Below are 18,122 nucleotides of genomic sequence, written 5' to 3'. Positions count from 1 at the left end.
TAATTATAAATTAAGTTGAGAAATAGAGGAAAACACAAAAGAAACATAAAAAAAACAATGGAGCAAAAGAAATTCAAAAATACAAAATGCAAAATCGGCAACAATGTACCGGCCCAGCAGCCCATGTCACTGGAGGGGTGTGCAATTCAGGCACTATTCCGCTAGGAGCAGTACGCAGAATAGGATAAACCCAAGCACAGCAATGGCAAGAACTATACTCACTATATAAATAGCTTGCTGCCGCTAAATATCAACACACAAATTGAAAAAAAAGGAAAAAAATGATTCTTACCACTTACTAGTCTCATACATAATATGATATGAAAGTACATGAAATTTTAAGTTTGATGAGAACTGCAGTAAGAACTATTTTACTTCCTAAAGCATGCTAGAACTGTGAAACGACTACCATACACTTCCGTTTGCATTAAGAACTCCCTACGAACATGATAAGGAACTGCAAAATTACTACCAGCACATGTATCAAGAGGCCCTTGTATTTGTTCCGGAACTACAACCTGCGTATCAAAATATAAGACGTTTTTTTACAGTCAAAAAACATCTTATATTTTGATAGAGGAAGTACATTGTGATTCAATTCTCTTATGGCTGCCAACTCTGTTATTACTGATTTAAAATGAGAACAAAACTGCAGACAATATGAAATGGGACACAACCCATTCAGATACACCTCCTTCAGTGGTCATCTACTCATGTTTGCTTGACACTAGGCTCAGTTCAGTTCGAAAAGCCCATCTTCGCCATCACTTGGGACTGAAATTAACAGAAATCATAGAGTTAAATGAGAATATAAAGACCATAAGAGTAAAAAGAAACATTAGATCAGACTATATGACTAACCTCCCATTAACGTCAGCTTCTTCACGGCCATTGTCATATTGTGGATGATGGGCTTCAGAGCATCACTAAACTCTTTCCTTGCAAGTGCAAAAGCAACTGACGCACTTTGGTAGTGTTTGCCATATTCCAGTCTACCCTTAACAGCCATCAGATTATACTGTGCAGCTTCGACAGAGTGATGGAGATCATAATCTTGATATCCGAGATTTTCAAGTGCTTCATTCAGCCTCGCAACAGTCTCAGGGGAATCTTCATGCACAACAGCAGCATCTGGGTGTTGGCAATGTTGACAGTCCAAGTAAACAGTATTATGTACTTCAGGAAACATTTCCAGTAAGACGTTGTGTGCCTCTACAATAAACAAACAGCAAGCTTATCATGTGTTGAATAAGACATTATATCATGTTTTGAATAAGACAGCATAAAACTCAACAGCAGTGGGCTTGACATTCAAGAGACTGTAGATGCATTTCTCATGTTAGTTAGATTTTGACAGCAAACAAGCATGCAATTCAAAGAAAAACTATGCGAAATAAATGCAGTCAGCGCAACCAGATAAAGACGAAGCTCAATGCTTGTCAATTTGACATGAAACCATTTCATCATAGTGCACATACTATAAATACTAGTTTACTAATGGGCACCCCATACAGTGATACAGGAGCAGGTTATCACATGAAGCAGTACCAAATCACCCATCAGTTTCTGGCGTCTTCTCTAAAATAAATCTAACATCCATACAACTTGAGAAATGCATTACTGAAAGAAACCCTATGTTGGATTAACATTCAAATGAGCATATGAACAATGATAGATGCTTTAAGTTGAATGCTAGAGACGCATGACAGTAACTAGATGAGTTTAATGTTATACATTGACTGATAGAAAGTTCCGATGAAGTTTGAAAAAATGAAGCATGGCTGCAATGGCGTGTCATAAAGAAAGAACAACTTTTTGGATCTTATGCAATGTTTTCCTTCACAATGGGTTGTAACTCTACCATGATCTGAACTGCAATTTATCATGCTTAGTTATTCACATAATGCAATTGTAAGCATCAAAGTAACTAAATGACACATATCTGGAGGGTCGCACTATACATAAAATGGCAACGGAACTTCATTTTGCTGTTGACGTTTAGCTGAACAATATGCATCAGGTTATAGACAACAAGACGTGACTTGAGTTACTCCTTACATACCTGGAATGTTCCTATTGTACATGATAAAGATAAGCATCTTTTTAGCATCATCCAAAGCAGCCTCCAAACTTTCAAGATCTGGTGATGGTCTACCAGCAAGTACATCGGTGCATATATCAATGTCATTGATGAACCTCTGTAAGTACTGATTTGCCTTGGACCAGAGAAGGTTATAGTTGACAACTGTGAAACCGATACTCAGATCATGCTCAGCATTAGGTTGAATGTATCCCACCTTCTCATCAGGGCATTGCATCTCCACTTCCATTGGCAGTACATATGGTTCGACTTGAGGTTGAGCATCAACCGTCAACTTCCCAACAGGTAATATATCTGAATCCTGCATAAGCCCATGCAGTTGATAGGCATCACGAAGAGGCATATACACCATCACCGTGACATGAAGAGAAGAAGGCAATATAGGGGCAGCTTCTGTCCGTCCATAAGTTCTGCAACTAGCGACAAAAGGGTCAAATTTTGAAGCCCTGATCCATTTAGTAGAGCCTCCTTCCTGAGTTCTCACGCTCCATGAGAACGGGATAACCTCGTTGTCAGGGTACTTAAAAACATGTAGTGGGACTTTGGCATTAAAGCAGTCTGGTGGTATATCATCATACATGACAGAAGCCATGTCCTGAAGATGCTCCATAGCCTACAATTATAAACACTGCATTAATATATACTTGATGTTGCCATTTTAGAGAAACTACTAGTGGGGCAGCATAACAGGGTCAACCTCAAGTCTGAACATACACGCAACATGCATAATTTGTATAGTATGAACTCCAATATATGCCTGCACATGAACACTCACACATCTCTGATATGCTGTCTTACGGATAGCACATAACATGACATGATGCAGAGCACGGCAGCATCGGATCGAAAAATTAGAAAAGGGTCTGGAACACAACATTTGCAGTACATTTTGTACATATAGAAACAGACATGAATTGAACAAAAAGTTCTGTATTGCATTGTTCTCACAACGCAACAAAATATAAGATAACAAGCTTTTTTGGAGAAACACGCTGAGTAATTTATACATCTATCCACTGTCTTAAAACATAAACCCATTGCAAAGAGGGAAAGAACCAACAAGTTTCTAAAGGTCACCTAGTTTTTAGGACAAAACAGGTCTGTTTTAGCATATAGATCCACTCCCGTGAATACTAGCTACACGGGTGATTCAATAGAAGATCCATTCACCTTCTACACTATCAATCCACTGCCGTACAGAAGCAAAAACATCCAAAGATATTGGATATCGGACCAGATGATTTGAGTAACACAGCTTAATCAGAGTATAATCCCAGTAAAAGCATACACGATTGAGCAACTCGTAGCACAAACTGGCTAGGGTTTCCCGGGGATTACCAGATCAAGTGGCAGCGGCAGGCGCGCTGAAGGAGCGACGGCGATGGAGACAAGTTTGGAGGTGGCGACGGCGACTAACTCGCCAGCAGGGGGCGACGGCGACGGCGACGAACTCGGAGGGGGCAACGGGCAGACGAAATCGCCAGCGGGGGACGACGCGAGCGGTGGTGAAGTGAGAAGCCCCAAGCCGAGAGGGGGTGGGGGTGGGATTGGGGGCATTTACTGGGGGCGGTGCTTTACTTATTTATTTTCCACATAATTATTCGGACGAAATCGAGCATCTTCTAGAATGCCTGTCGCAAATAATGAAGATGCGCATCATTTTTTAGTTTACTTTCGATTTCTACTTACTGGCTCAATTTCAAAGGAAAGTCACTTAATGTACTGGTAGAATATACTCTTAGACCTCGCAAAAAAAAAACTACGCACTATTCAAACCAGAGGTACCAACTTACTAAAAATGCTTGCGCAGATAGAAAAAGAAGAAATCAGATTTCAGTGTAATTGTGTAACATCCTCTTGCATAGTGAGCGGACTGACCTGACATGAATAAGGGCAACAACCAAGAGAGAGCCGCGTTTTGGGTCTGGAGCAATTTCAACGCGCCGACCCATTTCGTTCGCGCGCGTCTGTTTGGATCGTTACGGACAGAAAAGTCGACCCGACACGCCAAACCAAACGGACGCGCGTTCGCTTTTCGTCCGCCTGCCGAACCATTCCCGACCCAAATTTGAGTCATATTTGCATCGACGCGGACACGAAACGGACGCGCGCGACGCGCCTTGGCCCGCCAGTCGATGGCACAGCAACCACCATTTTCCTCCACTTTCTCAAAACTCTCCCGCCCGCTCGCGCTCCCAGCCATGATCGACGATGCCTCGACCCTCGATGCCGCTGCCGGCCTCGCCTCGTCCGACCTCGCCTCTGTCGCCTCCGCGAAAGGAAATCACCGCGCGCCCTGCAAGACCGCGGCGCCGCCCAAAAAGAAGAAGCTGACGCCCGAGGAGAGGGTCGTGCAGCCAACAAAACCAACAAAACGGAAGGACAGGAGGTACGCGGCGGACGGAAGGGAGGCCATAGTTTGAGAAGATGCAGGCCGTCATGCTCAAATTCATGATCTATGGCGGAAAACGCCATCCTTTTTTTATGCCGGCAAGTGTGCTGGCATGACCACGGCTGAGATGGCGTGGTCGAATTCCCGCCCCTTTTGTGTGCTGGCATGTGTGCCGGCCACTGGCAAGTACGCCAACATAAACTGTGTGGTGGATTTTTTTTGGAGGCTGGCATTGTATGAAGGCCGCTGGCATGGCGCCGGCATGAACTTTGGGCGATGGCATAGCATGATCTATGGTCGCGGGCCTTTTAAAATTTATGTGTTGACATGAAATGGGTCGCGCGCGTTGGGTGCACAGCCAACCCAAATCAAAAGAGGGCGGATGTCGAGCGAGCGGCCAACCCAAACAGACAAAAGACAGATAAAGCGTGCGTCCGTTTGGATCGGTGCGTTGAAGTTGCTCTAAACGCCCCCATCTGATCCATGTGTGTCTGTTTGGTCTCAGACGACAGACGTCGCGGTCCAACGCGCGGCCGCATCCGTAAATATTGTATGTTTCACGTCCGGGCCGTCCCATTTCCAGAGCAAATTTGCTTCTGGTTTGCGTCTAGACAGACAGCGAACGGACGGGCACGTGTTTGCTTCTCGTCCACCTCGAGGACGCGTGGCGGCTGTCCACCTACCTCCACCACCCAAAATAATTGCGCACGCGCGGCGGGCCACAACTGTCAGCCACCCAACTGCGCGGTCATCGTCCTTCTTAATGTGGAAGTCGTGGACCGGCAAGTCCACATCTTCCATTTTCGAGCCCGACTGCCTCCTCGAGCCCCGACAGGAGTCAGCAAACCCTAGCCGCCGACGTATCCCTCTCATCCACCTCCTCGCTGGCGCCATGGGCTGGCATTGGACCAGCAAGGGGAAGCACGACCATGAGGCTGACTCCTCCACCGGTCGCCGCCACTCCACAAAGTCCGCGTCGCCCTCACCACCCGCTTTTTCCATAGCGCCGTCGGCCGCCCCGTAGCGCAGACGACCCTACGTCGACACCGACATCTGCCGACGCTATTGGAAGATGGCAACGCCACTCCCGCGGGGAGATCCCCACCTCCCCAACAATTGACATCTCTCCGCAGATCGGGTGTCAATCCCACCGGTGCCAGTGAGCGGCCGCGTCCGCCGTGAGGAGATCAGCCGTCACCACGCCCGCCTGCCACCGGATCTGCTCTACGACCGCGGGTACGCAGTAGATTCGCCGATGTGGGATACGTGGCTCTGTGACGAGCACGACCTGCGGCAACAATCCTTTTTTGTCGGTCGTCCTCCGAGCTTGTGGCGACCGCGTCCTACTCGTGCTCAGAGTCTGCCCCAAACGCCTGGGTGTACACATGTGCGCGGCCTCACGCCAACGCCGTCCCCGTCCCCGCCACCACCACATCCCATGACCGAGGAGGAGTCGAGCTCATGAGGCAGGTCATGAAAGACTCCATTAACACCTACGACGACCGCCAATGGGAGGGCCTCGAAACCCAGGTGGCCCTCTCTACAGCCGATGACTTCGCCATCCCATAGATGGACATGGCCGTCAGGGAACAGGTTCGGGAGAAGGTGGTGTAGGAGCCGCCCATCGCCGCGTGGAACCGATGCTTGGTGGGCCAACAGTGGAGTTCGTCGTCCACGACGCCAGAGAAGGCCGACGCGGTGGGTGTCAGGCAATGGTCAGCCATGTCGCCACGGTCACCAGAGAAGGAGCTAGAGCCATGGGAGGAGGTGGTGCAGGCGCGTCCGCCCTAGCACGGGCCATCGGCCCACCTTTGGCAGCCTCCACCATATGTCGACTTCACCATGGACGACGACAATGATGGCGACGTGTGAAGATGACATCGGGATCAAAGACGAGGACAGGGGCATCCAAGACGACCACGTCGGCGACGTCTATCTATCTTTTTCTTAAATTGTTAAGTTTAAGTTATGTTTAAATGTGCGCCCGGGACTAGTTTGAACATAAAGTTAACGTTTAATTATGTTTTATGTGTGTGTTTTAACATTTGCGGCCTGTTTTTCATTTTTAAAATGTTCGTATGCGATGAGGACAAGATGCAATGCGGCCGCGCGTTAGGGACAACGTCTGGCGAATGGGCAAAAACAGACACAGGCGTCCGTTTTGCCGCCCCAAATGGATGAAATCCAAACAAAACGAAGGTCCGTTTGAGGTCGTGCGTTGGTGTTTCCCTAAGAGAGCTGGTCATCCAACCGCACCGCATCCCCTACATGTCTGTCTAGATCCGGCTAATTTAACATTCAAATGTACAACGGCCAATCACAAAAAAAGAGATCGGCGTCCATAGCTTTGACAGACACAAAAGTATCTCAGCCCGGCAGTCCGTGCTAAAAGGATTTTTTTGCCCTGCCGGACTAGCTATCTAAGACTCCAGGCTCACTCTGTCGTCGGCTCCTCCTCACTAGTCGCCTCCTTCTCTGACGTCTCAAGCTCGGTTGCGAAGCACTTCAACATCCTAACATGTACGGCTTGCATGATCATCCTTGCATCTTCATTCAAGTCGTCCATCTTCAAGGTCAACCTCTTCGAATCCTCCAAAGCAGTCGCGATCTCAACCTTCTTCTCTTCGAGTATGGTCTTCTCTTCGAGTTTGAGATTCTTCTTGGTCGCCGTCATGAACATGTTAAACCTCTCGGCCTTTTTTTCCTTCTTGACGTCATAGTGCTTGACACATGCCTCCTCCTTCTTCATCAAGATGTCCTCAAACCTCTCCATCATCTTGGCCGCCACCCCTTCTCTCTTCTCCTTCCTCTAGTTCTTTCCCCGAAACCCTCTTCTAATCTTCTTGGGTGGCTCTTTTGTTGGGTCGGTTGGAAAACCCAGCTTTTCTTCGGAGCCGTCGCCGACGGTCTTGACGGTGTTGGCAATGAATATACTCCACTCAACTTCAACCAACAATGCATAAGGCCGAAGTTTCTCTTCTCCACCTTCAATAACAAGTTGCATGCACGAGAAGGCTAGAAAGAAACAACATTGTCATCAAGTTGCATACCCGGCCAACAAGTTGCATATCCAGTCAAATGACCAACACATAGAGCATATCTGACCCACAAGTTGCATATCCGGTCAAAATGACTAACACATAAACAACTTACTTGCTCGGTGATTTGCGCACCACTTGGCCATCGAACGATTAGTTGTTTCAAATGCCACAATACTTGGACACGACCTCTTAGATGGAGTACCATCGATAGTTGAGTGACTTCCTCCCACGGTTGTTGATGTGTTTGTGGAAGTAGGGATTGAAATGCTTGTGCTCATGGAATCAAACATGAATGTTGGCCCAAAATGTTGCACCTTTTTGCTCTGTGCCCTGGATCAGATCGATGCTAGTGGCCAACCATGCATCGCCCAATAACTCGCCCCCCTGCATGTTGAAGCTTTCTTCTCTACCCTTTTTCTTTGGATTGGCTGCAAATTCGTCCGGATCAAAGTCCACCGTCACCGTCCTGCTCTGCTTGTCGTTGTATGAATACGTCTGGCCAATATACGTGCCCGACTAGGTGTACATGCCTGACTATGTGTACACTTCTGACTGCTATGCGTGCTCCTCCAACCCCGAGTCATCCATCTGCTCGTCCTCATACAAGCCTCCGCCCACCCCTTCGTTGTGGATCATCTAGTCGTGTACCGAGCTGCTCCATGCCTGTCGGCCGCGACCAGACAAATTGCGGCGACACACTAGAAGAAAAGGAGAGGCACATCGTTGACGTCAACACAATAAGGCACGTGCCTGGTGGCGGATGCTGGGGACTGCTCGCCGAACTGCTCGGCCGCGTAGAAGTAGGGAGGCTTGTATTGGTCCGACCAGGACGGCGTCTGAATGGGCGTCGATGACACCCCATGTCCCAAGCCCCGCAAGCCCCCTACACCGTTGCCGCATTTCTTTTCGAGTATTGGCTCCTTTACCCTTCTGTTTGAGGCGGCGAGCCTGTCGTGTCGCCGAGTTGATATTTCGAGTGGTCGTCTTCACCGGATCCTCCACCTCCCTGTCTCTGGTAGCATTTCGAAAGGGTCCATGCGGCAGCGGCAACGAAGAAGGGCAGGAACTGGGATGCAGAGCGACGGGATGGTAGAGGAGAGGGTTGAGGAAGGGTGGTTGCCGAAAAAAAGTGCGGCCAGCTCCAAATGCTTGGGCTACACCTCAATTTTGGGTGGGCCAGGGATGTCGGAGTCCTACGTGCCTGCTGTTTGGACTCCCGCAAAGCCTTCCGGTTTGCTTCCGATTCGCGGGAAGTTGACACACAGATTGGTCCACGAAAAAATGCGGGACACCATTGGATGGCTTACGACGTCCGGACAATTTAGTCTGCATGCTTGCGAGAGGTTTGGCGGTCGGCGTTCATGATGCCCTTTATACGCTCAAACCATTTTTCTTTCCCCAAATATTTTTTTTCGAGGGACTAAACTTTTTCTCGCTAGCATATCCTCTAAATTTAATACCCTAAAAGATTTCACACACAAATTTTAGCACCCAAATTTATTTTAAAATACTTTATTTCATAATTAAACAACGGTATTGTGTTAATATCAAATCTACCATACTAGAATGAATCATTACATAGTACAGTAATTACAACTAATCAACATTGAACTAAGAAAACGTCACCTACATATAGATAAAATCTACGCTTGTTGGAGGATATGTTGATCACCCCTGCGCTAGAGGAATCGGCCTCGTCATCGTTGGCGGCAGGTCGAGTCCACAACATAGGGGCTAACCTGCCGGCATCCTTCATCTCCTCATGGGCCATTTCGCCTCCTATGTCCTTGCACAACTTCGCAAACTCGAACTCGCAAGAAATGCGCTCAACCCGTGCGCGCACTATCCAACGACATGAAGATCGTGCGATTCTCGGCCATGATCTCCGGGTTAGCAGGAAGCGCGCGACAGAAGCGCTCAGCCTCGAACTACTCCTCTGCCTCGGCTCCTCCACCTCCTCGGATAGCGCGCGCTCGTATTCTGCATGTGCCTCAACATCTGGAGGAGGCGAATGTCATCGCCCCTAACCGCCACTCAATCACGTCAAAGCCGGCAACAGCGAACCCGGTGTCAAGGTCCACCGCCATTTCCTCCTCCTCCGAGCTCTGGTCTGGAGAACTCAAAGGCTCGGCGGTGGCGATGTGTGCCGCCCTACGCGCATGGTACACACGCTCCTCGGTAGCAAGCTGCACGGCGCGCGAGCATGAGCAGCTTATATGTGGTGATTTTCTTCTTAACCATGGTGGGGCGGAGAACCAGGAAGAAGGCACCAAGATGATGGGAGGTGGCACGGGAGCTCGGAAGCAGCGCCGAGGTCGGGATGTGGCGATGCTCGAGGGTGGCAGCGTCGTTTGCCCGAATCCGGGTGGTAGAGAACCGAATTGGCGGCAGCGACAATGGAAATAGGTTGGGGAGGTTTGATCTAGGATTTGGAGGCGTTGCGCCGACTTTTATGGGCAGTGGTGGTCAAATCTGGTATTGCGCTGGCCGCTTGGCCATAGCAGCTTCTCATATTTACTGAGACTTGCTCCTATTAGACTAAAAATACGGAGATGGTGCGAGGTTTTCAGGGACAAAAGTCAAAATTTTGATGCACTCGTTTAGGGTATCTACCAGCTAATGCTTAATTATTTAAAACAAAAATTCTCATCAAAATTGACTTTTGAGGCATCTGCTAGAAATGCTCTAAAAGGGATACACATAATTGTTCTAATAAAAATTCAAAGTATCATCTGATGTGTTCCAACCAATGGGCTACTTATCGGATTGCATGTACAGTAAAGACTGAAACTAGCTGCCTTACCTTATGAAACAGAGGATTTCCAGGACGGGAACTCGAACTTCAGCCTTTAAGAATAAGAAAATCAAATCCTGTAATATAATACAAACTACACGAACCATCATGTCAGTGTTGATTGTCCTCCTTGACATAGGAGTCCGTACTATCATAGTGAAAAAGAAATTTCACAAGAACTACTATTGTAAAACACAGGTCCCGAATCTATAGATAGGAGAACGACGGTCGACGGGAATGGTAGTGCAGAGTGGTATTTATCAGAATGCTCCGCGCTAATGCCACGGACGACTACGGATGCATCGGCTGTAGTTCATTGTTTCATTATTTCCTCTATCCCTGCATTTCCGTATTCAGGCTGAGGAGTTTGGACCCCACCCACGTGATGGATTCACCTCTCCCTCTCTCAGGGTGTGTTTGGTTGCGTTCTTGTCTCAGCACAGTTGTTCCCTCTTCATGCATGCTCAACTCAACATCCCTCTTCATGCATGCTCTTTTCATGCATACTTCTAGTGTATTTGTGCTAAACTAGTGTGAACTCATGCACCCTCCATACACTCTAACAAACATTCCAAAGTAGTCGAGAAGGGAATTCTTGGGCTCATGCACCCTTCATACACCCTAAATCTCTGTCTCCTTGTTCACTCCTAACAACTTTTCATTGGATGGGTTTCAAAATACTCCCTCCCTTCCCAAATATAAGTCTTTTTAGAGATTCCAACAAGTGACTACATACAAAGCAAAATAAATGAATCTACACTTTAAAATATGTCTACATACATTCGTATGTTGTAATCCATTTGAAATGTCTAAAAAGACTTCTATTTAGGAACGGAGGGAGTATTTTTTATTCAACCCTCTTCAACTATTTTTAAACTGTTTAAATCATGGATCCAAAAGTGATTTCAACCATTTCATTCTTTCAAAAATATTGACCACAACTATTTCAGAAAGATGACATTGTTTCTAAAAAGGTGATTTAAACTAGTCCATTATTCCAAAAAAGGTGATTTCAACATTTCAAAAATGATTTCAACCATTTCAGAAAAAAATGGCATGTTTCAAAAATAGTGATTTCAACCATTCCAGGAAAATGTTAGCATTATTTAAAATAATAATGGTTTAAATTATTTCGTTGTTATTTCAGAAAGGTGATTTAAACTACATTACTCAAAATTGATATGAACTATTTTCATTATTCCTACATAGAGATTTTAGTAAAAAAGCATCATTAAAAAATAAGTAATATATTTCAAAAAAATGATTTCAGAGTTTTCATTATTGGAAAAAAACTATTATTGCTTTTAAATATGATTGAAGCAATTAAGTATAAATTGGTAAAAATGTACATCAAAATCAATCTTAACTATTTTCATTATTCTGAAAAGATTATTTAAGAAAGGTTTCACCATTTTAAAAAACAGTTATATATTTAAAAAAAGTGATTTAAGCTATTTCATTATCCAAAAAGTGATTTCAAAGATTTCACTGTTAAAAATGATTTCAATTGTTGATTTTAAATATGATTGAAGAAACTAAATATAAAATTGGTGAAAATGTATCTCAAAAATTGATCCTAACTATTTTTATTGTTCTGAAATTTGATTTTAGAAAGATTTCACCATTTCAAGAAAAAGGTTATATATGTCAAAAAAAGTGATTAAGCTATTTCAGTATAAAAAAAGTGGTTTCAAACATTTTGCTATTAAAAAACGATTTCAGTTATTGATGCTAAATATGATTGAAGCAATTAAATATAAATTTGTGAAAATGTGTTCCAAATTGATCTTGTTTTGAACATCTTATTGCTGGGAATTCAAATATATAAAAATATTAGAAATCAAAATTCTGATTCAAAATAATCACAATGAAAGAAAACATATGCATTTTGTATGTGATAGAGAATATTGAGTTGCATGCAACCGTAGTCTCTGTGTAAACTTTCTGACAAAAGGTGGGCTTTGGACTTTTGGTGTATGCAGAGGCCCACAAGCCACATCATAGGGTTGTATTTTGTGTTACGCATTGTTTCTGGTCACCGTTTTGACACAAAAGCAACGTGCACTCCTCTCCGGCGCTAGCTACTCGCGTTCATGTCGATGTCGAGCCGTCAGTCCACATTGAAGACGGCTCAGGGCAGACGCGACCTCTCACTGCCCCGCCATTGAAGCGGCACCCCGGTCAAGGGCGCTGCCCGCTGCAACCCGGCTGAACACGCCTCATTGCCGCATTCAAACGGCTCCATTAAACCCATGTGGGAGCCGAGAAATCTTACTCCAGCCACACGTCCGTTCATGAGCGGGTCGGCATTAAACACAATGTCAGGCAAAGTTCTTCCCATCTGCCCGCTATTCAAAGAGGCAAGACGCCGGGGCGAGAATCGCACCACTCTGCCGCTCCCCATCTCCTTCCACCATTTCTCGACCATTTGAATGGCGTGCAACAAGCAGGAAGAGCAGTTGTCTGGCATAAAATCTAGCTGGGTTATCCGTCGAGCCCGCCGGATATGAGCGAGGCAACTCACTGCTCCACCTTCATCGCCTAGCCCGATGGAGCAAGTTGTCGCCCCAAGCCAGCACGTGGTTTAGCAACTCGCCGCTCCAAGACAGCTCGCGGAGGAGTGGCAAATTGCTCCAGGCCGACGCGGGAGGGAGCACGGCAGCACACGCATCGTGGCTGCGTGAACGACGTCGTGTCGTACCGCCCCTCCCGTGCTTTTGACCGTGCCATTCGACTTCAGCGCGCGCGTAACCGCGCCCTACCCGTAGAAAAAGAAGAAGGTTGCATGAACATCGACGAGGTGGCGGGCAGCACGACCACACTCGCTGCCATCATCGAGAAGTAGAACACGGGAGGCTGCCGCCACTTGGGTCCCATGAAGGCCATCGTCGAGGAGATGCCGGCGTACACAGCCGGGGTCTCACCCTCTGGCAGGCCACCGTCACCCCCTTACCTAAAACCAACTTTGATCCATGCAGTGTAGAACCCTTCCCCTCTGGCTAAAGCATCAGCCGACAGTTCCACTCCGATGAGCGGTGGGGAAGCAAGCCGCCCTTTGCGCTGAAGCATATACCTCCAGGGCTCATGGCTGCCGGACATAGGACGACAATGAAGATCCGCCGCGGCCGGCAATAGACTAGTCAAGGGTATCCATGTCGTCGGAATGGATATCCGTCGGCGCCGGTCGTACACTAGTTTTATCTTAGCCCGGTTTCATTTAGTTAAAAATATATCCAAAATGTAAACGTTTACGGCCGGTTTGTATGAAATTTGCTGTGTTTGCATGAACATCATCCGATGTTATTTTACCTGTTAAATATTTTTTAACTAAATGATGTTATTTTACCTGTTAAATATTTTTTAACTAAATGATTTGCTGTAAACGTCGACTAGAATACGATGTTATTTTACCTGTTAAATATTTTTATATATTATTTTAGTGCAAGCTTGCAAATAAACACCTAGTAAAACCAGATTGAGATGAAAGAGAACATCAATAACCACACATGCACACCTTTGAAAAATCTCGCAGGGGAAAACAATAAATTTCTCATCTTATTATGATGAGAGAGAGAGGCCTTAGGATTGACCACATTCAAACACGTTATGGTTAAGTGAACGCAAATGTGATGCCCTATTAAAATAAAGGATGTGGACCTATTGAGGTCTTACTCATGGTTATTAGGTTAAGAGCGTGTATTGTTTTTTCTTCTGTTGCAACACACGGGCTCTTTTGCTAGTGTGTACTTACAATAACAGACCATTGGTTGGACTGTTAGACTCGGTAGCCTAAACCAGTTTACTCATTTGTCTAGTTCAATAACTGTGCAGTGAATAAAGTACTAGGTTGTTTAAATAACCCATCTCATAATCTATATGAGTTCTTCTAGGTACACTATTTGAGCACTGCAACTAGCATAAGGGAAATCCGTTGTTTTTACACATAACCATGTCAGATGAACAATCTTTTACCAAGAACTAGCAGAAAGGAAATCCATTGTTTTCCCACATAGCCATGGAACATGAATAATATCTTTTACCAAGAACTAGCAGAAAGGAAATCTCATGTGTGTGTGTGTTTGTACAGGCGTACCAAGAAGCGAAATAAATAAATAAAAATGATTACAATAATTACCTGTAAAATTATTGTGCACTAGAATAGCCCATGAGTATATAAGATTCTCCCTCAGTGCTAATTTCATCAGACCTGTCTACAAAAATATCAGAAACTAGAAGACATAAGCAAACATGTGATTTGGAGGACCAAGTAGAAGGGCAAAAGCAGTTATAAAATGGGGTAAAAAAAGCTAGCCATTTTAAACTGAAGTTGAGTTAACCTAGGGATAACAAAGAGGTACCTGGCAAGAATGAAAACCACATAATGCATGGGTGGCAGCAGGAGATAGACAGGTAGCTTGAGGTCACGGTCTATGATTGTAAGGTCGCTTTGTATTTGTTTATTTATGCGCATCCTTTGGGTTCTAAACTTATTTTTTTTCTAAACATAAACACATGTAGATCTTCTGCATGATCTCGTGTACACAAATAATTAATCACAACTGCATATTGGTATAACAGTAATGCTTTATCCAGATTCGAGATAGAGGAAATCAGCATGAACCTGGCTTTACATCAGACTCGAACATTGAAAAGGTGATCAATGCTTGGACATGCATCTAACTATTGACCTCAGATTATCAAGATGGATACAAAATAACTTGATAACAAAAGGAACCTATGGTGTCTTGGTGACAATCCTCCATAAGTCGCATTGAGTGGAAGATGAGCAACTGCGAGTACATTTTACTGAATAGACTGATACTGTGACATGGAAACTGGAAAATCAGGAAATGTTTCCAGAAAGTCTCTTGGAAGAAAAATAATTAACAGTGGGGCTCTTCATGATTACAGAAATAATGGATGTGTGGCGGAAGATACCCCATTCGAAAACAAAAAAAAAAATCTGTAGATGTGGAAATATACAAGCAGCTGGTCAGCTTGTTGGGGGAGATGAAACATGTGGATCACATCATTTTCTCTTGTAATATTTATGGCTAAGTGTGGTGTTTTCGTGTAGATTTCTTTGATTGGCAGATTTTGGAATAGAGTTGATTTTGCTAATATTTGTCTGAAACAACGTGGAGGACACTGCAGACATGTTTTCATCTGGATGCGCTGCTGTGTTCTGATCCATTTGGAACATAAGAAATGACATGGTTGTTACAAATTTATCCCTGATGCAGCAATGTAGGAGGTGGAAGTTCGATTTCGTACTATTTTCAGAACAGCTCTAGGAAGTTGGGGGTGCTCTGGTGAAGCCTAATATCTGGGTGGACATCTATGAAGGAATGTCAACAACGTGATAGAACTGGCTGATGTTTCTTTTGTTTTACTTTCAGTCTCTTGTAGGTGATATTTGGCTCAAAGCTACTGGGGAGGGCTGTTGTGTTCAATGATGTGATGTTTCTGTTTGTTGGTGCCAAACTTTTTTTTTTCGTGAATACGCAAAAGGCTTGCGTATCATTGTATTGATAGGAGGAAATAGAGTGATGGTTACAGGGGTGATCTCATGAGCACATGCGCAAAGGAGATGGTGTGAATGAGAAAAACAAAGGCACAGCAGAGGGGGTGCCGCGCGACCCTAACATAGCATCCTACGTCTCATCGATAATCTGGCCAAGCCCCTTGGCCCCGGCGCGCACCCAAGCGCGGGCGTCTTCTTGATGCTGTCAGAGAGTCTGGAGATAGAGGGGTTGGCGGCGTTGAACACACAGTCATTGCGGTGCTTCCAGAGTCTCCAGGTGGTAAGGATGATGATGGTGGCGAACCCTCGGCGAAGGGCAGTCGGGGAGCCATGAATGGCAGCAGAGAACCACTCGCGGAACTCGCAGTCCGGGTTAGGGAGGGCGGCAGTGGCGTGACACCAGGAAAGGATCTCATGCCAGACTTGCCGCGAAAACGAGCATCCAGCCAGTAGATGTTGCATGGTCTCGGGCTCTTGGTCACATAGCAGGCAGAGAGGGGCATGCGGGAGGCCACGGCGCGCCAACCTGTCTGCCGTCCAACATCGGCCTTGATAGGCAAGCCAGAGGAAAATCTTGACGCGGAGAGGAGCCCACGACTTGCAAGTAAGCCGCCAGGCTGGTTCAATGGTCGAACCAAAGAAAAGTGCCTTGTAGCAAGATTTGGCAGAGTAGATGCCAGAGGAGGTCCAGCGCCAGGTGATGCGGTCTGGGCCAATAGAGAGCTGGCAGTCGCGAAGCTGAGCCCACAGAAGAACGTACTGGACCAAGGCCTCGGGCCCCAGGCTACCGTGGATGTCGCTAATCCAAGCCCGGTGAAGCAGGCCATCACGCACCGTACGCTGCCGACGGCGTCGGTTTGGAACCAGCGTGTGTATCAGGGGGGCAATCTCGGAGATAGAGTTGCCGTGCAGCCAATGATCTTCCCAGAATCTGCAGGATGCGCTATCGCCAAGCTCCCAACGCGTTGAGGCAGGGCCGGTCCTGAGTTTTCTGGGGCCCGGGGCGAGACTAGAATCAGGGGCCCTCGATTTAAACATCATAATAATATTCAATATATGAATATGTGCAATATTATAAATAAAAAATACGGTAAAATGCATCCAAAATCAAATAATTTGTATTTTACCTTAAAATTTACCTCTAACATTGCTAGATGCAATTATGTTTACTATGGTACCAATATAAATCTCATTCAATAATTTTTAAAGTTACTAAACTATTTAAGCTCCCTAGGAAATTTACAAACCTCACATCGTTTCTACTCACTATATAACTATTTAAAAGATATTCATGCTTCTTACAGTATGACAATAACTATGATATAAGGCAGCATACCTCGGCCATCATTCACACACATCCAGTGCCTCCTTATACATGTCCTTGATAAAAGAAATTGTTCTTGAAGCATTCGGACCATCTTCTATGCTCTAGAAATAACATGGATAATGAGTTGAATGTCAAAAACTGTATGAGAAGACTGATGAGCAGAAGATTCAGTATATTACTAGATATCATCTCCAGATCCAAAAGGCATTATTTTCTATAATCAACTTTTGTCCTGGAGATATATGTTGAAATTCTCTAAAAGAGAACTATCTGAATGTTTTTGAGAAAAGTGATTTTGCAGAATCACTACAAAACCATAAAATTGATAAGCAAGTTAATTGAACAGGCAAGTCTCATACAGAATTTGACGTAACTTAGTGGTTAATCCTGCATCAGTAGACATCATCCCCTACTCATAACTTCTCTAAATCGAACAGTAACATCAATGACCCTAATTTCTGAACTCCAAAGTTAAATCCTGCTCGTGGTGACTATTTCTTTCCATCGAGAGCAAGGAAGGAGAGAAATCTGAAACTCCATACAATCCCACGAGATTGAGATTCGATCAACAAAGAGCGAAGCCATCGGGCTAGGAGACCAGCGTACCTGTGTGCTCCTCCTCCCTCGCCGCCATCGTAGCATCGGCTGCGATGGCTTGCCGGGATTTGGTCCTGAAGTTTGGCGTCGGCGGTGGGCGATGGGCATCCACGACGGAAAAAGGAGAGGGCGTTGTGCGCTACCTAGGGCCTCGGCAGCATTGGTCATGCCGCCCACGCATTGGGCCAAGCCCAGTATCTCAGCTAGAGGGATGGATGGATCGCTAGGATGAAAACATGACAACGTGCTTGTGTGATCGTCGGCTACCTTCTTTGTGTGATCGCAACGATGAAAACATGGCAACGTACGATGCGATCTGACCTTTTGCTGTGTATATACGCATACC

The 18,122-nt window shown here is 45.5% G+C and overlaps 1 protein-coding gene across 4 annotated transcripts in view; it reads right to left on the bottom strand.

Annotated features, from left to right (window-relative positions):
* Positions 1-262: 262 nt before the first annotated feature.
* LOC123190086 (uncharacterized) overlaps positions 263-18,122 on the bottom strand; it is a 19,154-nt gene continuing 1,294 nt past the window's right edge. Inside the window, exons 2-7 of one of the 4 annotated variants that reach the window (XM_044602661.1) lie at positions 17,189-17,280; positions 14,464-14,539; positions 10,338-10,422; positions 2,063-2,714; positions 862-1,212; positions 263-774 (exon numbers count right to left, since the gene is read on the bottom strand). In XM_044602661.1, coding sequence (XP_044458596.1) covers positions 734-774; positions 862-1,212; positions 2,063-2,711 — 1,041 coding nt within the window. In that variant the 5' untranslated portion in view covers positions 2,712-2,714; positions 10,338-10,422; positions 14,464-14,539; positions 17,189-17,280 and the 3' untranslated portion in view covers positions 263-733. Of the gene's footprint in view, positions 775-861; positions 1,213-2,062; positions 2,715-3,439; positions 3,674-10,337; positions 11,505-14,463; positions 14,540-17,188; positions 17,281-18,122 lie in introns of those variants that run through there. The other 3 variants (XM_044602663.1, XM_044602662.1, XM_044602660.1) reach the window with 3 other exon arrangements.

The sequence above is a fragment of the Triticum aestivum genome, chromosome 2A (assembly GCF_018294505.1).
Source record: "Triticum aestivum cultivar Chinese Spring chromosome 2A, IWGSC CS RefSeq v2.1, whole genome shotgun sequence".
Taxonomy (NCBI): Eukaryota; Viridiplantae; Streptophyta; class Magnoliopsida; order Poales; family Poaceae; genus Triticum; species Triticum aestivum.
The sequence above is the reverse complement of the archived record's forward strand: the minus strand, read 5'-3'. Positions and strand labels throughout refer to the sequence as shown.